General features: G+C 39.5%; 1 protein-coding gene across 1 annotated transcript in view; it reads left to right on the top strand.

Moving 5' to 3' along the window:
- Nucleotides 1-234: 234 nt before the first annotated feature.
- Nucleotides 235-21,631, top strand: part of LOC121946268 (protein kinase C-binding protein NELL1-like) — a 321,639-nt gene continuing 300,242 nt past the window's right edge. The window contains exons 1-2 of the mRNA XM_042490773.1: nucleotides 235-339; nucleotides 833-961. Coding sequence (XP_042346707.1) covers nucleotides 291-339; nucleotides 833-961 — 178 coding nt within the window. The 5' untranslated portion in view covers nucleotides 235-290. The remainder of the gene's footprint in view (nucleotides 340-832; nucleotides 962-21,631) is intronic.

Raw genomic sequence — 21,631 nt, 5'->3', positions numbered from 1 at the left:
AAACACGCGTCCGCCATCCAGATTAAAATATGTCCTGAATAAGAGCGGACGCCTGTTAGTGTGGATGCCACGCACTGACTGATTGGACGCATCCAAGCACCAAAAACCGATCTGACGTCGCAGTGAGAAAACCCCTGCTCCCGTGATGTGGACCGTTCCTCCGTTCCTCCTCCACATCCAGGCGAGGTGAGAGGGGTGCTCAGCGCCAGACGGACCAGAGCGGGTTTAGTGTGGATACGCGGCGGAGCGCGCGGCTGAGGACTCTGTGTAGCGCAAACTCACCAACACAAATGGATATTTACGTGGCTTTGTTTTCCCTTTTCTTTTTTACCAAACCAGGTAAGCAAAAAAAAAAAAAAAAAAAAAAAAAAAAAAAAAAGCCGCGTGGCTCTCTGTTAGGGGATTCTGCTGCGCGCTTCTTGACGTCTTTTTGCGCTTTCTCCTTTCACACCTTGCGCCGCGCTGGCACGTCCGATGTGTTTGGTAGTGGACTGCAGCGTGTTCTTTTTTTTAATCACATGCAGTTGAGTTGAAATTAGAAAACAAGCAGAATTCAGATAAAAGAGATGACACCTTTTTCCTCACAGTGTGCGCACAGTGTACCTCTCGGACAACACAGGTGTTGGCTGCGGGCACATACAGCGGGCAGAAATAGCAATAACCTGCGTGGAAAGAAAAACAACGTGACTTTTTCTCCCCAAAGCAGTGGAATGCACACAAACAGTGTCTGTTTGCGAAATAAATTTAATAAAAACCCTGTCAGGTTTAATCCTCTCAGCGGGCTGTTAACACACCGCTCCACATCCTCTAACCTTCATCTCTTCCTCCGCAGCTTTGGCTTTCGGATCAGATCAAGACTACCAGATTGATATCATCAATGAACTTGACCTGGCAAATGCCACCTATGGAATTACCCAAGTGGCGGGGCTCCACAACAGCAGCAAAGCCTTCCTGTTTCGAGGTATGCACCCTTGCAATTTCTTCCTCAGTAGTCGCGCTGCCCAAGTTCAGAAATGTCTTTGTCTTATGGCTGTGCGCACAACACACGCACGCCCTTTTCTGTTTCATTAGTTAGTGTGAGCAAAGCCACGCAGCGCCACACCTTTTCGGTGTCACAGTGTTAGCTGGGATGTTCAGACGGAGCACTCCGGGGAGCCTCCGCTCATAATTACTCCACATTTAATTCGTCCCGAGCAGCAGATGCTCGGGCGCTTCCTGGACACGCATGGGCGCTCTCAACTGTGTGGGATTTCTACAGCACTGCTTTCAATGGCATCCAGCATTGTGTAATCTCAACAACTGGTGGTTAATGGATATCAGGTGTGGGGACCCTGAAGGGCACACAGCATGTGGCTGGTTTAGAGCCTCAGAGAGAGAGAAAAGCACTATCCCATAATTACAGATAAATGTCAAAGCCATAAGTCTTAATGTGAACATAACAGTGGCATGATGTTAAGTGTGAGATGCCTTACCAGTGTGAGAAGATAACTTTGCCCTCTTGAGTCTCTGCACTTTTTAAAGGACACAATATTTAATGTGACTTGTTGTGGTGCACTCAGCTTTAACCCTTTGAAACGTGGGAATGTTGGCTTTATTTCTTTCAAAAACATGGAGAGAAATAAAGAAATGGCCCATGAATTAGAAAGAAATTAGTAAAAAGTACAAGAAAAAACACCCCCCCAAAACAAAATATAACACACAAAAAAAAAATCAGGAAAATGGTACAATAAAAGCAGCTTAAAAATATTAATTCTGTAAAATAATTTGAAATATATATTTTTGACAATTAAATAGGAAACTATGGAAACATATCCCTAGATTTGTTATACTTTTTTTTTTTTTTTTTTTTTTTTTTAAATGTGCTCATTTCTGGAACATTTCTTGCCAAGTTGTCTTTCCCCCCATGTGTTAGGGTTCAAAGGTTAAATATTTGTGAAAGTAATTAGATTGCAGCACAAGAAAAGTGATGTCTATCCAGGTTAAGAACAGGCTGAATTGTTATAGAGCAGAAAGAGGCAAGAAATGAGAGAAGACAGAGGGAGCAAGAGATATACCAGAGACTGTTCTAGAGATAGAGTTTTTTGAGTGATTAGTTCCTTGCTTTGTGTTTTTTACAGTCGTATTTGAAACTTTGGGGTGTTTAATGTTTTTTTTTTAATAGCTTGATATTTCAGTATGCATGAGTTTCACATTAAACTTAAATCAGAGAGTTATTGTCTCATCATGGCCCAATGCTGTTCCAACCTGGGCGAGAATGCAATGCCGGGGAGAAACACTGAGTCTTTTTTACTTTTTTTGGCATGGAAATATTCAAATTCAAAGATACTGGCACAAACACCAGCAGCTTGAATCCCAAATAAGCAGGGTGTTGAATATCGGCACAGAGGTAGTGTGTGTGTGCGTGCATGTGGTTTTATTTTCTAGAGTGCTTGGCTCGATGTGCCACTGGCTCTGTATGAATGAAGGCAGGGGCAGCTTGGCCGACTCTGCTGAGGTGAAGCCGTCCAAGATTCAGTGCTGGAGGGCCATACGGGATGCACAACCTCACTTTTTATTTGATACACTCACACACTCCTACTCCAAGCTGCTCTCCCTACGGTTTCCGGGCTCCCAGGGTCGAGGTGCAGCGGCCAGATAGTGTGGGAAATGGGAGGCTAATCCAGTCGGGAATACTGGACCTGTGAGTGCTGGAGGATGCTTGTGTTGTGACCTATTTTAACATTTCGTCCACCCTTGAGCTGCTTTCAAGGCTGTGTGACCCAAATGAGCCAAAGTTGCTAAAAAGTGTCGAAGTTGATGTTCTATAGCTTATAACAACAGGATTACCTGTCTAACAAAAGCTGTGCTGGAGCCTCTGTGGCTGATTGGGTCAGTGAATATTCGAGATGATTTATGTATGCTTGTGCAATCATGTTGTACACTGAGCTCAGTAACATAATTAATGTATTTGATTGGCTCGCTGGAACATATTGTAATGCTGGTCAAATGGCTCGGGAAAAAAGGGCAATGTGGTGCTCCAATTAGTGTCGATAGCACTGAGAGAGAAAGAGAGGGCTCTGGCAGCGTCTTTGGCTGGACACACTGGGACCAGTCTCTCCAGTTAGCCAGAGATTTACAAACAACAGATGGTTTGCTTCAGAAAATAGATTTCATCCTCTCGTCTCCTACGTTTTCACCAGAATTGTGCACTGAGTGAAAGCCGGTTTAGGGCAGGCAGAAGAGTGTACAGCCTCTTCTTAAGGGTCCTTAACTGGATATGTGATCCAATCTTGTGATGAAAAGAAAGAAAAATACCAAAATTCCCCAACTGTGTGATGATAGCGGGGAACAAAGCTCCGCTAATTGCTAAGATATATGATGTTACAGTTTGCACTCACCATCAGCAGGGTTTCTTTACATTGTGGGCACTCCTGTGATGTATTGAATCAAGATAGGTCATCCAAGAAGGGGTGACCCAGTTTCTCATCCCACATTGCAACCCAGATTGTCAACCTCATTACTCAGACCCCCCCTATGTTGATTTAGGTTTAAAAACCTTTTAAGGGTGATTATCAGTTTGTATTTTGGTATCCCACTGTGGGTACATGTTGGTTCTGTTTGGAGTGAAATATCTCAACTTCAAACAGATGCTGGCACTTAAATCGTACAGGGTTTTCCTCGTAAGACTGATAGAAAGCAATTCTTGAATAAATTGTATTTTCTAAAATACCTTTGGATGGGTTACCATGAAACTTGGTGCAGAAATTATTGGTTCCCCAAGAATTAACCCTCTGACTTAACAAGGCAGAACTTTGCAATATATTTATATTACATCAATATTGTGATATGAGACTGGACATCGTCATAGATTTCCTAATATCCTAAGTGTTGTTTTTCCTGGTTTTGAAGTCTGCATAACAGTAGGATTGTGCTCAACCAAAGAAAATACTGAGTGACTGAAATTCTGCCTTCTCATTAACCATTGTATGATAGAGGAAAAAAATCTCAATAATTAACTTAATTGTCACAGTCCAGTGAGTGCACTCTACCTGATGGCGTTATGTCTCCACCAAAGCATTTTTTTTTCTGTCACAGGGCTTAAATTAACATTTGCCCAGGGCAAGTAAACAGTGTGTTAAGGCAAGTGGAATGCCTTGAGTAGAAAATAAATGTGATCTCCAGTGTAATATTCCCCCAAAATAATTTGCTCCCTGTAATACTTTGCCACCTGAGCTGCATGCTTGAATTTGTCTCACCACTAAGCGTTGAACAGGACTGCTATAAAAAATCAGACATACTGGACACTAAAGAAGTTAACGCTGGGGTTGACAGTGTTATATACAACGTAATGTTATGAACATTAATTATCTCTGTAGGAGACCTACTGTTATTAGTCCACGAGCTAACATTCACGATCCTACCGCTCCAAAAAGGGCTCCAGTGTGATCGAATGGGGTTTCGGTTAACCCTCAAATTACGCAAATTGAAATTGAGAATTTAAAATACACCTCATGAACACGTCAATTTTGAAAAAAGAGCCATATCTCGCAAATCTGGAATGGAAACATTTTTTGGCTTTTATAGGTCACATGATGCTATGGCGTCGCACTTGTCAGTATAATGTGACTGTCTTGGGCATGATGCAGCAGGAACTACAGGAGGTGCTATTGCATCACATAACTCTTCAAAGTTGAAGGGATTATCTAGAAGTTTTGAATCCACAATTCCTCTGTGAAATTGTGGACTATCACCACCCAGAAATCCCTCATATTTGGCTGCTCCCACGTATAAAGGGCTTGACTTTTGATTATTGCTCACATAACATGCCTATGTTGACTGGAAATGATGATGGCTAGTGAGTTGGCTGCAATATCAATTAACCAGCTTCTGGTTAATTGGAAATGCAGTCATCTCGCAATTTTGTTTTATCGACATTTCAAAAACATCACTTAAGTTTTGCGCAGATCTGTAATGGGAATTTGCCTAGTGTCTTTTTTGAGACTTACTGAAATATATTCATAAAAACCGACACAGAATGTCTTTTGTTATTATCTATTTATTTTTTTGATTACAAATGAGAGTTGAAAAATGTGTTGTCTTGGCAAAATGCTGCACTTGTCACTGTCACCAGCCGTCCAATCACAGTGGAGAAGAACTGTTACATATGAAAATACACCCACAATTGTCTGAAACATGAGAAATTGGTCAGACAAGAGCATATCAACCAACCAACCAACCAGAAGATGACAGTCCTAGCAAAGTGATGTAATTTTCTAAACCTATCAGACTGTTATAGCTCTTTACCCAGTCAGTCAGTCATTAAATCCACATTGCCTATGACAGTTTACCAAAACTCTCATTGTGTAAATATGTTTTGAAAGTACCAATTGTCAACCCTACAGTATCATCACGATATTGATAGTGAGGCATTTGGTCGGTTATTTCATGTATTCGATATCTGATTTTCTCCATATTGCCTAGACCAATAACAAGGTAAAGCTAAACAAGATATCTACTCCAAATATCTGAGAGCTGCCTCTGGGCCTTAGTTGAGCCTTTGCCAAATTATATTCAGCCTAACTGGGTCAGACAGGACCCCCTTGAATTGTTGCTGGTTTTGGGTCTGTGTGTCAATATGTCTTAATACTAGAGCGGATCCATGCAGAGTCACAATCAGCTCTAATCATGTTGTGTTCATCACAGGAGAAAAAAGTGTCTCATGACACAGGACCAGGAGTGTGAAATGTGAATTGTAGAGGAAATGGCATTTATTGCTTCTCCTTTCAGCTGTGATTGCTCATTAATTGGTGCCACATCATGCTGCCGCCAGTTTGGGTGTTCATTTCTCTGTTTGGATGTGTTTGGGTTGACCTAATTTTGAATAGTGCCTAATTATCTTCTGGTCTGTTTGAACAGTCTAACTGTCTTCAGATTCGTTTTGGATTGGGTCTGTTTAAAAAAAAGCATTTATGCACTGCATATTTGGATAGTTTTTTTCTAATGGGTCTGTTTCGGGCCACCCAGCAGCCAAGTGTGACAGTGTAGAGCTGAGCTAGATTAGCTGAGTCTGAGATGTCCTAAAATGAACACTGAGCTCCGGATGAACCCTTTTCATGTAGGTAACATGATCACTGCTACTATACAAATATAAAGATTAATTTCTCATCCTTCAGGCAATTTTATTTCCAGTGTGTGATGGGCATTAGCCTGTCAGGACTGCAACCATGGCCGTAAATTAATTTCAAGAAATACTTGAATACAAAGGCCCATTCCAAATACAGTTCTTGCCCCTTCTACTTAGCCGTCGCCTGTCCAGTTTTTTGGTTCATGTCTGTAAGGTAAAGTGTTAGGGCTACAAATGGAGGTTTTTCAGGGGCATACTCCAAACCAAGTGTTATAGTTGTATGAACAACAAAACAGATCCACAACTTTTTCTTTGAAGGATCTAAAAAATACAATATATGTATGTATGTATATAATGTATTTTCTGAGTTATTTGTTTTTTCAGTGTATTATGGTTGTTTTTATTATAACAAGCATAACAAAAGAAATCACTCCTGTGCTAATATCTCATTAGCTAACTATAAAAAGAAAGATGAGGGTCCATAATTTTGACGGTATTCAAAATCACACTGTCAGGATTTCTAAATACCCCGGTATTCCATAGTACCATGAAACTGTCCAAGCCTAGCCTGAAATGTAATTTCAGTCCAATAGTAAAGTTGCTGCACTTGTTGTCGCTTCTCTAATATTAGGGTGGGAGCACAGGTTGCAAATGTTAGCCTACAGAGCACGCTAGTTGCCTGGTAATGAAGCTGTGTTCGATTTTATTTGATGACTTGTTTGATCAATTTAAAGCATGAAAATCAAAGTTGTGAAAGAATCCTGACAACTGTAAAAGACCATCTGTAATCGATGCAAGAGAAATCACCACAGCAGAAGACGGCATATTTGCAATGTCTGTCAACACTTAGGCCTACGTTAACACCAGTATACAGATCTTGAAAGGTTGTGCCATTTCACAGAGGAAGTTTTTCAAACACTCTGACACTGTGTTCCAAGGAGCAAGGTGGCATGAGAAAACCAGGGGTAGGGTAGGGTCAGATAATCAGTTTTCAAGTCATATTTCTTCGCCTGATTCATATCTTATTTTAATGTGAAGTTGCTCCTTGATTTGTAGCATTACAGCAGTCAGACAGACAGATCTTTCCAGTCAGTGCCTAAAAGACCTGTCTATTATAAGAGCTTATTATTCCCTGGTCATTTTAATTCCCAGAACACTGTTACAATAAACGGGCAAACTTGCTCAACATGGGGGAGACCCAGCTATCTGTGAACCTGTCTGGTCCCTATAGATCCCTCTGTTCTTTATTGACTATCTTACTCTAAATCATTAATGTTAAACAGTTAAATGGTAACAACAAACACAGCCTTGATCCTGATATCCCTGAGATCTATAAACACGCCTCCTATCGGCCTTTTAGGCCAATTATCCTTAACATATAACAACTCTGCAGTCTGGTTTTAAGACAGAAATGGGCCTTAATTAACGTTCAATCGACCCTCCTGTCGATTCCAATCAAAAAACTTTTTCTCCCAACCTAATTTAAAGCAGAAATCCACACTGAAACAACTGGCTGTTCTCCAAGAGAGAGCTGTAGCTGATGCTTGTTGCATTTGTGGGTCCGGCTTTTGCATTTGTTGTTATCCCTGTGAATAACATGCCAAATGTGGCATGTAATGAATGCATCAAGACATGTTGTGCAAGCTAAAATGGACTTTAATTGCAGAAAAAATCGAAAGCATCAAGTACAAATGTCAGGTTTTGGTGTCAGTCCCTCAGAGTCAGCGTGAGGGCTTCTTTTCTAGTTCTGACACTTTGCATTGATGTTTAACAACCATACACAAAGAATTCTTTTCTAAGAGAGAAAACAGTGGAAAATGGACCAGAATGCAATGTGGCAACAAAAAACAAGTCTTGAGTTTAAAGACAGGGGCAGTTCTTGTTGACTCTGGCTCTTTGATTGTTGTTGCATTTGTTCCCTTTACATACAGAAATGTGTTGAAAGCAAACAGCCTCATGCTGTTAGGAGCCATTCCAGGAAATCTACAAAATCTTACCCTGATGTCGAGGCTGCTGGGGCAGTTTGAGGGGAAGTGTAGCCTACATTTTAACTATAAATAATGACACTCAAAGGAATAGTTCAACAGTCCTTTCTTGCTATAACACACTTATGTATGTACCTTTTTAACATGAAGCCACATCAGTAGTGGTTTTAGCACATTTGGTGCCCTAAGCAAGCCTCCCTCTGGCACGTGCCTTTTAACTAGCGTTTATATAATTGATAATTGCCTCACAGATATCTATTTTATATAATATGTTTTATGTTGCTGTGAAAACATCAACAAATTATTTAAATATATATATTTTTATACTAATATATTTATTTATGTTTCTCGCCAAAAGCTAGATTTCACAAGATCACATTTACAAGAGAATGTTAGAATTTACCTTTGCCCAAAACTGATTTTTACTGAATAGAGCTCGAAGGCATTACATTGTACCTCTGTGCAACCTCCAAAAAGCTGTTAGTTTGCCACCAGCTGCTTGGATTATGTTAAGTAGCTCTCCTCTCACTTTAAAGCCAGAGTTTGGTATTTTGGCCGTTGCTGTCTTCCATTTTTGGAGACAGAGAGAGCGTTGGATCGACTTGGCAGATTCATTTTATTATATTATTTACTCTATGCAACTTTTAATTTTTTCTTTATTCTCTTAACAGTAGCAAACTTCAGTTAAGCTTTATTCAAAAGGGGAAGTACACGGGAGGTCCACAGGAAGCCCTTATTTTTAATATTTTTGTAATCATTTTTTGATGACACTTTTTATCCCATTTTTAAAAATGATTTTATTCAACTGAATCTTGTTTTTAGTAGATAATCAAGTTGCTCCGACCTGTGTCTCTAGCCCCTTATGCTCTCCTTTTAGCCCACTCAGGGGTTAATTTTTATCAATCCCCACCGTCATCTCCCTGTTTTGATCAATATTTATGTATTTATTTTGTATTATTTTTGCTAATATTCCTCCCCCTTCTTTTTATTCTTTATTTTCTAACCCTAACTTAACTTTTTAACCCATGTTCCCGTGCCTTCGTTAACATGACATATTATAGCCGTGGACCAGATACACCAAATACAGTGTGTCTTTTGTGTGTATATGTGTGTGTTTTTCACAGTGGATGCCTCCACTTCAAGCAAGTCAAAAAACTCAATTTCTGATCAAATGCTTTAAGGCATGACAACGCACCTTATTGTATCATTTTATTTAGCGTGTATGTAGACTATGCGTAACATTTCATGTGTTAAAAATGCTAAAATTAAATGGGTAAATCAAAGCAGAAAGCTCAGTCCCTCATACAGTATGAGGCAGGATGCAGTTTGCCTTAGCACACATTTCCAGACTTCTGCCTTCAGCACATAAAATAATTCCTTTTTTTGTTCGACTGATGCTCCTGTAGTTTTGGCTCAGATCATTTATTCTTTTTGTAGCTCTGTTAGTTAAATAGCATTAACTTAAATCACACATACCATTTCTGTTTAACAAATGGAAGTGGTCCATGCTCATAACTCACCAGTATAGTTGTGTTCAAAAGTAAAATTTAGAGTGATAACATTATTTTGTCTACCTTCTGTAGTTTAGGTCGAGGTTTGGTAGGGCAGAGTTGTAATACAGCAGCTGGTTACTGTTTTTCTGCTGTTAATTAAGTGCTGGCTGCACTGTAGGCCCCCAGTCTGAGAAACATTCATTTTTTCTTTTCAGCTGTGAGCAATTGTAGAAATTGAGTGATTTCACGCACGACAATTTTGCTGTTCATAACACACCGATTTTAGCTTACACAATATATATTTTTCCTAACAACAATAATTGCTCAACAAGAGTGCCACAGAAGAGGCAGCTGCTGCCACTTGTGAACTGATCCAGAAAATATGCTGGGTAGGAGACCTCTGCGGTGACCTCTGTGTTAACACTCTGCTCTGTGTGGCGTGATGGAAAATTGAAAGTTCCAGACTTCAAATTTTGACTAAAATCTCCAGTGTAGCTGCATGATAACGTGTTTGACTTGTCAGTTGTGGAGAGTTTAAGTGATGGTGTGCTGACTCTCCTGATCTAGGTCATAGATTCACTCATGTCAGTGTTGTGAATTAACAATTCAGGAGCCAGTTCTTAGACCCGGAAACCCATGCCACAGCTGGAACACACGGTTTATAATTGGCATGTTAGATATCACAATACCGTTGCTCTTCAGGTCAATGTTACGTTACAAGGTAGAAAAATTTCAGCCCACAGCACATCCATTCACAAGCTCCTTCAATGTTACAGGAAATCAACTAGAGCTGTACTGTTATGAGCATGTGGTTAACATTGGCTGGCAGGTATTTCCCAGCATCTTTATTCATCCAATGTGAGCAAATGTTTTTGGTGTTTAGATGAAACATTTTGTTTTTCGACTGCCTTGTTTCTGTCCCCTCCAGAAGCAAAGTCACCTACATCCCATGGATGTATTGAGAGAAATGAATACAGGGTTGACCAGGGGGTCCTTTAATTCCTATGAGAGATGCTCAGTGGCACACAAAGCCAAAATGGTTCAACTGCTGCATTTAACATCTCCTGATGATCTGGGGATGATTAGCACTATTTCTGCATCGTGCAGCCCTTAGAGCGAAAGCATTAGAGACTTACAACAGCCGAGTGCAGCCGAGCAGCTAACTTTTGGTCTAGCATTGCACCGACAATGGGGATAAAAATAATTTAATCATGTGGCTCTTCTGTACTTTTGAAATTTGATGGTTATAAATGGATCAAATCCTGATAGGGAAAAGAGTCATTTGTGGGGTTTGTGATCATAAAATAAATGAATTCAATAATTTAAACATGTCTCGTTTGCTTTGTAAGTCAACGACACAGTTTTTTTGGGACATTGGGGATCACGTGCTGATATAATTACACTAGTTGGCCCCTAAATTGGTTTCAAAGCCTGGCGCACGTCTTGGGGGCCTGCCTATGCCCCATGCAAATTTGCGTTTCCTAGGAGAGCAAAGGCATGGCACACCCTACTCTGCTTTGCTCTACCTCTGATTGGTTTAACCTGACATTCTTACCTTAACCAATCTCACTCCTCATGCCTAAACTTAATTAATCCAGCCAATTAAGGCAATGAGTATGAGCCAATCAGAGGAAAGTAGGGCAGGTCATTTCTTCGCTATCTTAGGAAATATAAATACAGATACCCCACATGGGCAAACATGCGCAGAAAGAATATATTTAATCCTACCAGAGAGAAATGATTGGACTTAGTGTTAACATGATTATTTGACCCTATATTTTCCTCTTAAAAAGATCATTGGGGCTTTTCACCAGCCCGCTCAATCCTATTGAAATGTCCTCCCAGTCAGGTCAGATCAGGTCAGTTTCTTCCGACTGAAACGGTTACATGAGGCATTTTTGTTGTGATCAGGCTATTAATTTGATTATTAATGGAATATTACACACTAATAGAGTTCCCCAGGATGATGTTTTACTGTTGGCCAACGTAGAAGCTAGCTTTGCCCTGATTCCCTCATCAAAAAGCCTATGGGATTTTTCCATTTGATTTTGGATTAAAACAAGCATTTATGATTATTGCGCATTTATTCAGCAAGATAATCTCCATTAATGAACACCAAATTCAGGATTTTTGATGCCTAAGTGCAGCCACCAGAAGTAAAAAGCTAACGTCAGGCTTTAAAAGATCTACACCAAGATCGCCTCGCCACACACAAGGTTCAGTGCAGTTCAGCTTGATAACGTTCTGTGGTCTCATTAAGCCACTTGTTAGCAACTGCCATTTTTAAGACACATAAAAGCTTCAAGGTCTTGAGTAGGGTATTAACTGATGCATTTTATGTTGTAGAACAAAACGTGAAAGTATCTTTACATTGTGTTAACCACAGACCTTGTTTAAGGCTTCTAACCAAAAACCTGTTAAGGACAACAATCAACTTTGAGAGGAGGGAACCAGATTTGCCGAATGCTTATGCATTTCCGGGTTTTAGGACTGGGGTTCTGTATACCACTTACCTGCTACACCTACTTCTGAAATCATGTTTGGGTTTGAGCAAGAGGCAATTCTTATTCTCAGTGAACTATTAACTATCAATCTTTCTACTTGCACATAAAAGCTTGAGGTAAATGAAACTTTTTTTTACCTTTTCTTTTGCATTATCAAAATGCAATGTGTGAATGGAACAATCGGAAATCCCAAAATGAAACTGAAAATGAATGCAGTAGATGAAGCAGGTTGAGTTAAATCAAAACTCTTGAAAAGTATTTAAGGTAAAACTTTGTTGTTGCCTTTTTGACAAAAATCAAAGTTATACATCATGCAGATTTAAGTTCCCTGTTATGTTAAGATACATCTGCAAAGACTACAAAAGTGTTTTTAATGACGAGGAATTGTAATAATGATAGTCTCTAATTGCAGATGGGGATAAATGATTCCCTCAAGTTTTTATGCCTGAATTGAGGCAGGGCACTGCAATGACTGCTGATTACAATGATTACTGTCTTGAATACACTGGATAGAAGAACACCTAATTATCTGTAATGGTGAATGTTTTCATCTCTGTCATCTCAGACAGTGTGTAATTAAAACTCTGATCTGATACCCCACCAGATGCTGTGTGTGGATCTGCTCTTTGGTCCTGCTTTCATTTGTCATACAACTATTTTACCACAGATTTGATCTAATAATTCACTGATAATTGGCTCAAATCAACAGGTTACTGATTATAAAAGGGAAACAAAAACTGTAGCTTCCTTCATTGTCTGTATCTGTATCTTTCAGCCAGACATCAAGAATTGTGAAAATCTACATCGCACCCCATGAATCCTCATCACATTACAGTATGTGTCCTGAATGGTGTGCTTGGACTGAAAGTTTAGGCAACTAGTTGGCAAACAGGGGTCAGCATATTATCACACATTATATTCTAATCACACAAACAGCACTTTCAGTGTCTCATTTTGTGTTGAAGTTAATTTCATTTTGACTGGCTGTCCGCACTTTACTGGCACACGAAAGGACGTGACAACCAATTACATCTGGTAAAATAATGTGGAAAAACCTCGCAGCAGGGTCAACCACACCTCCTGGGTACAGTAAAAGTTTCTCATCCTTGCTCAGAGTTGCTTTAAAAATTTTGTTTTTATTTGGTTGCTCTCTGAGAGTATTCTCAGAATATTTTTAAATACAGCCCTAGTTTGTCTTACAGCCCTGACCTCATTATGCTAAGGTCCTGAAAATGAACTTGCATTATCTTCTAAAGTGAAAAATTTTTTTGACAGACGCTAATACCACCTCAATTGTATGAAAGCCAAGAGTGGCAAAGGGCAGATTAAGACAGTCTGCAAAAAATGCCATCAGTTGGTGCCAGCCAAAACAGAAAACACAAGTCTTTCAGATGTAACCAAAGTTCTATGAATTCTAATCAACCGCCTGTTCCATTACCTAAAAAGGTACCATCCCAGTAATCACACTATTATTTTAAAATGTTACAAGACCAGCTAACTTGAATTGTTTTGTGAAGGCAGATTAAGTCAAATATTTACATTCAGATGTTATTCAGAATGTTATTTTATCACAATATATATAGCCTATTCTGAACCAAGTCTTGTATGCACAATTATGTTATTCAATTTAATATGTTATTAAACTCCATTCTAGTTTTACTAATGACCCCTGTGGTTTCTTTAGGCTTCAGAAGATTTTCAGGATACTATTTAAAAAAGGCAGAATGATTAAATTAATTGTGACTTTTATTGATTTTGATCAATATGGGGGAAAAAAAAATAGCGTGATACCAGTTTTTGCCATATCGTCCAGCCCTAATAGTAAATCTGAAATACAGAATGAGAGACTTGCAATCCACAGCACCTAGGGACTGATTGGCTCAAGAAATGTGGGCAGAAATCAGCGCACAGATACATAGTGACTTGTTAAGTGTAAGGATTTTGGTGGTGTGGAAAGTAGAAGTGGTGGCAAACAAAGAGGAAAAAAGGCAGAGCGTGAGGGAAAAGATCTTCCTTTTTTAACCTTTTTTTTAAAAAAAATAACTATTGTCATTATACTATAAAAATAGTTGTCATTGAAGATTAGGGTTAGTAAGTTGTATATGTGAATCATAGACACGAAGTAAAATGAAAAATGAGCTGCTGTGTGTAAAGTAGTAATCAGCACCACAGCAGGGTGGACAGCTCTGCTTCAGGCTCACATAACTTTGCATTCATGCGAACAAATATAAAGCAGTCAGCAGCCTCTGGCCTGACATGAGGCTGGGTTGGTGTGTTGCTTTAAGCATGTAATTTACATTCTTGGCTCTAAAAGGAAGTTGTTTTCTCATTTAGCAGCTGCAATACACACAAGGGAGACGTTATTTCCCTGTTGTACAGTTCGTTTCACGGGTACAGAGTAACTTTGTTTTCTTTTTTCGTTTTGGTGCTTGTTGTTAAAACTGTTCAAACACAACAATAACACCTGAGCTGGCAAGCCTGATTGTCATTGTGGTTCTGTATATGCTCTGGATGTGATACTTACTCAACATCTGTGTGTTTCTGTGTCCGTGGGCTTTAAAATAACCCGCCTGCTTGTCACTCATAAGTTATTTTCGGACTGGAGGAACCTTTCCATAGTTCCAAGGTTCCCCCTTTTACTTGTGTCGGCATGGCAAGAACCTGGAATGGTGGTAGTTCTTAGGGCGCCATATTAAGTGACTTTTTAAGCTCCTATTTCAGAGTATGCCTCCACCAAAAAAAAGGAATATAGCTAATTTCAACATTCATAACAACTTAATTTGTGTACATTTTATTGAGGCCCAATGTTATATATTTTAGGGCAGGGCTGCTTGAGTGCACTGTAAAAAGAAACTACTTGGTTTAACTTGAAAAAAGCTAGTACAGGGGCTACTTTAAAATGATAAGTTGACTGAATTTGAAAAGACAAGTGGTGGTAGTTTGTAATGATTTGACTTGTATTTTCAAATTCAGTCAACTTAAAAATTTAAGGCGGCCTGGAACCTAGCCTGGGGTTGCTAGTCTGTGTACTGTGCAGTGCTTCTGGGGACATATTGGTCCCTACATTTTGCTGTGGAGTGAGTGCTCTTGATTTTCATGCTGCTCTTTGATAGAGGCTGCAGCGGATGTGATGCAGTGGCACAGAGGAAGAGATGCTCTGCGCTGTAAGGCCGCGAGATAACATTATCCTCTCATGTGTTTAGTTCACAGTAACTTAATATGACACATATCTCTCACACTGTACCCTGTTCGAACTGTAAAACTTTATATGGAAAAAAAAAAGGTCGCTGAATATTCATTTTTAATGGCGAAATCTGACTTAACTGACATAACTTTGAGTTGGCTACAGCCCTAGCACTTCTGCCTCCTTTCTGAGCCATGGTCTCTGCTGCAAAGTGCCTGAACCCAGCGCTCTCATCCATGTGCGCTCCTAGGTCCTGAAAGTTGGCACAGATGGATTTAACGTCAATCAATACTCTGTAGTACCAACGTAATTTGGTTGGTGCCCTGAAAAGTACCAAGTTTGTTACCCAGTCCTAGTATCACCTGTATTAAAAATACAAAAAAAATGATGATGTCTTTTTTAGCGTTAAGGTAACTTCTGCTCTGATGATAGAATACTTTGGGAAGGTATTGGGTAGTCCTGTTGTTGGTTAGACGTACAGTCAAATGATTTTCTGCCTCTAAAAGGCTTGGCCTGGCTCTACATTTCAGTTCTGCTCTGTGAAAAGATCCACCATGTAAAACTTCAAAATCAGCTGATTAACATTCTTTAATTTACATGCTATTTTTGCTAGAAAATTCAACCTGGAATCCAGCTGATAAACACAAACACATTGTCCCTCGTAGCTCTTGATTATTCAGTTGCATCCTCTTTGTTACTGTATGAGTTCCATTTCACTACCAGTTTTCACTTAATAGATTTAGATGTGTTTTAAGCTCCATCAAATCCTCTTCTGACAGATTTTTTGTCAACCTAGAGCTACTGCATATAAATCAATACGAACACTCAGTGGCCTACTTTGGTACCGACCGGGATTTGATCCATCGACTCTTGCGTAGCAGTGGAGTTCATGATTGTTAGCTATATTGGTCTCTCCACAGACAGAGTTTCTTGACAGCTAATCAAAAGACAAATGACTTGGACCAAAATGTTTGGCCCTTATGTCTTTTTAGTTTTGCAGTTTTACCCTCGGGGTAAAGGAGGGGAGAAGGTTAACAACGCAGGCCTATGAATCCACATCTCACAACAGGTTTTCTTTCTTCTGAGCATATCAGCACTGTGCATGTTACTCCTGTTTTAGAAAGTCAAAATATGCCAATCTTTGATGTGCTCCAGTGAAATGTTATCATGTTTGTGTCAGGCGATTGGGCAGGCAGAAGGTTTGGCTCCACTCGAACGGATCTGTCTGTTCTCTCACGGTGGAGATGAGACTAAGCTGCATGGAACAAAATGGAAAAGGAAAATGGCAAATTAAAGAGCCAGATTTAGCTTAAAATTACAGATGCTGCAGAGAAATTAGACAGGTTTAAGAGAGAGAAACAGATGATGATACATTTGTAGACATCTTGATAAACACAGCTCAATGTAAACAAGTATTCTATTTTTAGTGCAGGCTGCACCGCTCCTGCAGGTTTGGAGTGAATTGGCTAGAAACTGAGAGGTTTCAGTGAGGTCTCATTCTCTCCTGTATCCATTTTGTTGCTATTTATACCTCCTCCTCTGACTGCAGAGTTGGGTTGCATATGTCACAGATATTACAGAGAACGCCCCATGCAGGCAGGCCCGAGAGGCTGTGGGCAGTTCACAGGCTGCGAGCTAAGCCAGGCTGCGACTCAAAAGTCTACTGTGCTCAGTCCCAGCCACTGAATCCAATGGAGGCTATCAAACCTTTCATCTTTTATGTATGAGCTTCCTGGCTGTCCTACTGCTGGAGGAGGCGAGACACTGGTCCCACCTCACAGGGACCTCGGCGGAATTATTCCATCTGAATTATTCATCGTACATGAGGGCGATATCTTTTAAAGGGACAGACGTGTCTCTATTGCCCCCCTGCTGTCAATTTAAAGGCGGCATATAGGAACAGTGGCCAGATACAAGTGCCCTCAGTTGGCTGTGGGAAACATGATCTCATCTGGCATCCATATAATTGGTCCAGAGTATCGCGGTCTCCTGGGATCAGGATCAATGGCAGGGATTTACTGTAAAGGATCTATTTCTGGCATTGAAACCCTACAGTCAAGTTTGTCCTCTGCAGTTTTGGACCCAAACGATGAAAATGTCTCCTTCTGTTACCATCTGTTGAGGTTTTAACCCTCTTGTGTGGATTTTTATGGATCTTTGAAATTATTCTGATGGTTTGTAGAAAGATTTAATAATCCTCTGGGAAATTAGTGCAGTATTGTTTTCAGCCTACTCATCTCCAGAGTCAGAAATGATCAATACCTACACAAATATAGGCTTTTGTATGACCACCACTGCTGTTTTATTGGGTCTACTTCTGCTAAATCTTCAAAATTTAAATTATGCTGGCAGCATGGCTTTAGAAATAGTGCCAACTATCAGTACTCAATACCCTTTCGACTCTTTGAAACCTGAGCAACCTGATTTCTAAAAACATGGGAAGAAGGCAATTAGCAACTTAAAGCAACTTAGCAACTATGAAATGAGCCAAAAGTAAGCAAGAAATTAGCAAAAAAAAGTTACAAGAGAATTACCTGAAAAAAGGACAAATAAATAAATAAAAACAAACAAGAATATGGCCTGAAAAAGAGTGAAACATTTAAGAAATATTCTATGTAACATATTGTGAATAAAGAATTCTAATAATCATAAATATAGTTTATAGAATTTTTCCCTCTTTTGGATAATTTTCAGGTTGTTTTCTTGTAATCTTTTACCAAATGCAATTTACTCATCTTTTTTTCCCCATGTTTTAAAATTAAACCTATTTGCTCAGGTTTCAAAGGTTTAAATACTTTTGAAAGGTGTCTGAATGCAGCACAAGAAAAACAAATGTCGATCCAGGCTTCAAAAGGTTAAGGTATTGACTGATAAAATGAAGAGCCAAGTCTTATCAAAACGTCTTCAGTCAAATTATACCTGCACTCTGTCACTTCAATTTAATGCAACATAGGATCTGACCACTATGATGGCAACTACAACTCATACAGTCTGTGGTGTCATGAAGTTGAGCGTGGTGTGATTGATGTTCCAGTTCAAATTCGCTATTCACATCATCTGGCAGATTTTTGCTGGCTCTTGGGCTGAAAATAAAGATTGTATATTTCTCTCTTTCTGAATGTCTTCAGAAAGACATTTTTAGTGCGCTGTTTGACTGTAATTCGAGTCTGCGAATAGGAAGTGGGCACCATACTGTTTCCTGTATTGTAAAAATAAGATTCTGTTATTGCAATGCCTATTTATGACTTCAGATGTCTTCAAAAACATATTTTAAAGCATTGTTTAACTGTAACTGGAGATAGTTTGTTACTATCCGGCTGCCATATTAATTCCTGTGTCAAAACGGACAAAGTCACGTAACATCACCAACCAGCAGGAGTATTTATTGGTGTGCACTGCAGTGCATTCTTGTAGTTCTACGTTTTCTACCTCTTGGGTAAAAGCGAATGCCACAGCCCTTTTTCTCTTTTTTTTCCTGGTCATGTAACACTAGTGTCAAAAGTTTTGTGTCTCTTCGCTGCATAGACAGCCTAGTTTTATGAGAAGAACATCTCTCCAGTAGTGAAGAACCTCTTCAACAATGACCTTTAATAGTGTGGCTGTTGACTCTCAGTCTTGCTCTGTCTAGTCAGTCTTCTTTCCTCTGTATTTGGTTGATTTTTTTCCCCCAACTGTTTAAATTTTCTGCTCTTTCTTTTACGTAGTTTTCAGTTTCTTTTCATAACGCCTCCTGTATAAAAGGTGCTATGTAAATAAAGTGTATCGCTGATGATTTTTTAAAATGTGTTGTGATTCAAGATGTATAATGGACATTATTTTTTAAGATTGAACATTTTGTGAAGATAGTTCTAATCACTGTAAGACGTAGTTATAGAAATTGCAAGTCTGACTCATCCAGCTCAGGCTGGTGTGCAGCACACAAATACATATACACATACACAGTAAAAAAGTTACAGCTTTAATAATAACACCACACATTGCAGCTCCCTGCAGAGTTCACTGCACAGAAGGAGGCTGGATTCCTGGCTCCTTTTATTCCTCTATTCTATTTTTACGAGTTAGACAGCAGCAAACTGTTGTTTTGTGCTCTTATGAACAATGCAAGTTTAGAATTGACCGTTTGAAAAGTAGTTGCATTATCATACACTCAAAGCTCCCTCTAAAGTCTGGCTCATTACCACACACCGAGAAATGTCACCCACGATAAGACACGCTTGTCTTTAAATCCTCGGCTGCGTGACTGGAAACTGGCACAGTGACCTCAGCATGGAGCAATTAAACTCTGTCTATTTATCGCCCCTCAAACTGTTGGTGGAAGGTGCAAGAACAACCCTTCAGCACCTTCCAACTCCATCAGAAGCCTGATATAATTAGCCCTGCTTTGTCTTGCCTGGAGCTATTGTCTTTGTTTTGATGCTATCGTAGTCACACTGTAATTGTGTTCACTTTCACTTCAGTGGCTTTATAACCTATCATAGATTGGAATTGGAATTTGTTCTGTTACGACTAATTACAACTAATTACATTTTTGTGCCACTTGGATATGATGTAGGAGATGCATTTTATACTAGCAGCCAAAACGTCATTACCAACAAAAAGAAACAAGGAAGAAATATGTGAATTTTGCACATTTTTAGCATCCTGCTCATCGTTTAAAGGTGCAACGTGTAGGATTTAGCGGCTTTTATTTGTTGGAATGGGTATTGTTTTGGGGTTTTTTTTTGGTTTTTTTACAATACTAGTGTTAAAACGATAGTTTTAAAATGGCACTGGTGCCTAAACGTTGTTGGGTGAGAGCGAGCCCGGTGTGTCTCCGACTGCTTGTCAGCGGTTGTGACACTTTATAGTTTGTAAAGTTAAAAAAAAAACAAACAAAAAAAAAAACTGTGAAAGTTATCAGTACAACACTTTGTGTCCAGTTTCCTAAATTAGGCTGTTAAATTTCATTGTGCGTCCGAAATGAAAGGTGTCCTGATTTTGAAAGATATTGAAATTCGCCTGCACTGTGCTGCAGGACAAAGCTCCGCTCGGGCTGAGGGGGGGCTCACGTGTGTGCGTTTTGGTGCTGCTCACACTGAAATGGCTCGACTCAGTCAATAAACTCGTTAATAACCGTTGGGTAATATGGTCATTGCAGTAAATGTGTGTGTGACAGGTGCAGCAGCAGTATCACAAACACTAAAATGGCATTAGTTGTCTGCAAAAAAAAATTCGAATGTCTAAACCGAAAACCTACCCAATTAACGAATAGCCGAATATCTGGGTCCAGCTCTGATAGAAACATGAATCAGCTTTGGGAATGTGGATTGTGTACTTTACAGAAAAAAGGAGAACCTGACCTGAAATAATGATACAAATACTGATTTAAAATTGATAATTACAAGACATAAAGCATAAATACACACAGAGCAGACTTTAAGACTTTGTGCTTTCGCCTCAGGTTTTCTGGCTGCCCTTTCCTCTTAATAAATAATATCCTAACATAAAAGAAGATAAGATATAAGAACAGCCACTATCAGACCTGTGAGATAACAATGATAAGATAACCACAATAACAAAGAATCATTATTCAGAAGTACTGCACACAGTTTGGATAAAGAGGGTTTTTCCTGGAATGCTTTGATTTTATTATCAGATTAATATTTAGGTAACAGCTTACAAGTCTTTCTTTGAAATGCTGTACAATTTATATTTGATATATTTGTCAAACCCACAAAAGTAAATGATCTTGATAATGTATCCCTACCCAGTAAACAAACAAACAAACAAAAAAACATGCTTACTTTACTAAAGATCAGTCCTAGTGAGGAAAAGTATGTCGGGATTAAGCAGCACTGGGCTCATCTCCCACGCTGTAGTCACAGCACTTTACTGATTAACTGTCAACACCAGCAAGCTGGTTCCCAAGACAACACTGACACCATCATGGCAGTAGGTTGCCAGAAATTCACCGTACCACAAGATGCACTGCACAGTACCACTGTGGGAGCTTCAAGGCAAAAGGTGTCGCCGACAACCTTTAAATTTAAGCCTATAACATGCTGGCGCAAACGCTGAGCATATTGCTGTTGCCATGCTAACACCTTGCCCGACCAATCTGGCAGATTTTCATGTTTCAAGTGCAAATGAAATTTCACACACCTTGGGGGGCTGAAAAAGTTTCACCACTGCTGGGTCTTTTAAAACATTTTAAAAAAGCAGGGAGGTGTTCACAACTCACACTTCTCCTCCTTACCATCACAGCGAGCCTGACAGGTATGGATTTGTAAGACACTGGCCAACATTTGCTGGATGTCAGACTAATGCAGCATCCAGTTATGCACCTTAGTGCCCATGATAGTCACGGTGTCACACTTAGCTTA

The sequence above is a fragment of the Plectropomus leopardus genome, chromosome 1 (assembly GCF_008729295.1).
Source record: "Plectropomus leopardus isolate mb chromosome 1, YSFRI_Pleo_2.0, whole genome shotgun sequence".
Lineage (NCBI taxonomy): Eukaryota > Metazoa > Chordata > Actinopteri > Perciformes > Serranidae > Plectropomus > Plectropomus leopardus.
The sequence above is the reverse complement of the archived record's forward strand: the minus strand, read 5'-3'. Positions and strand labels throughout refer to the sequence as shown.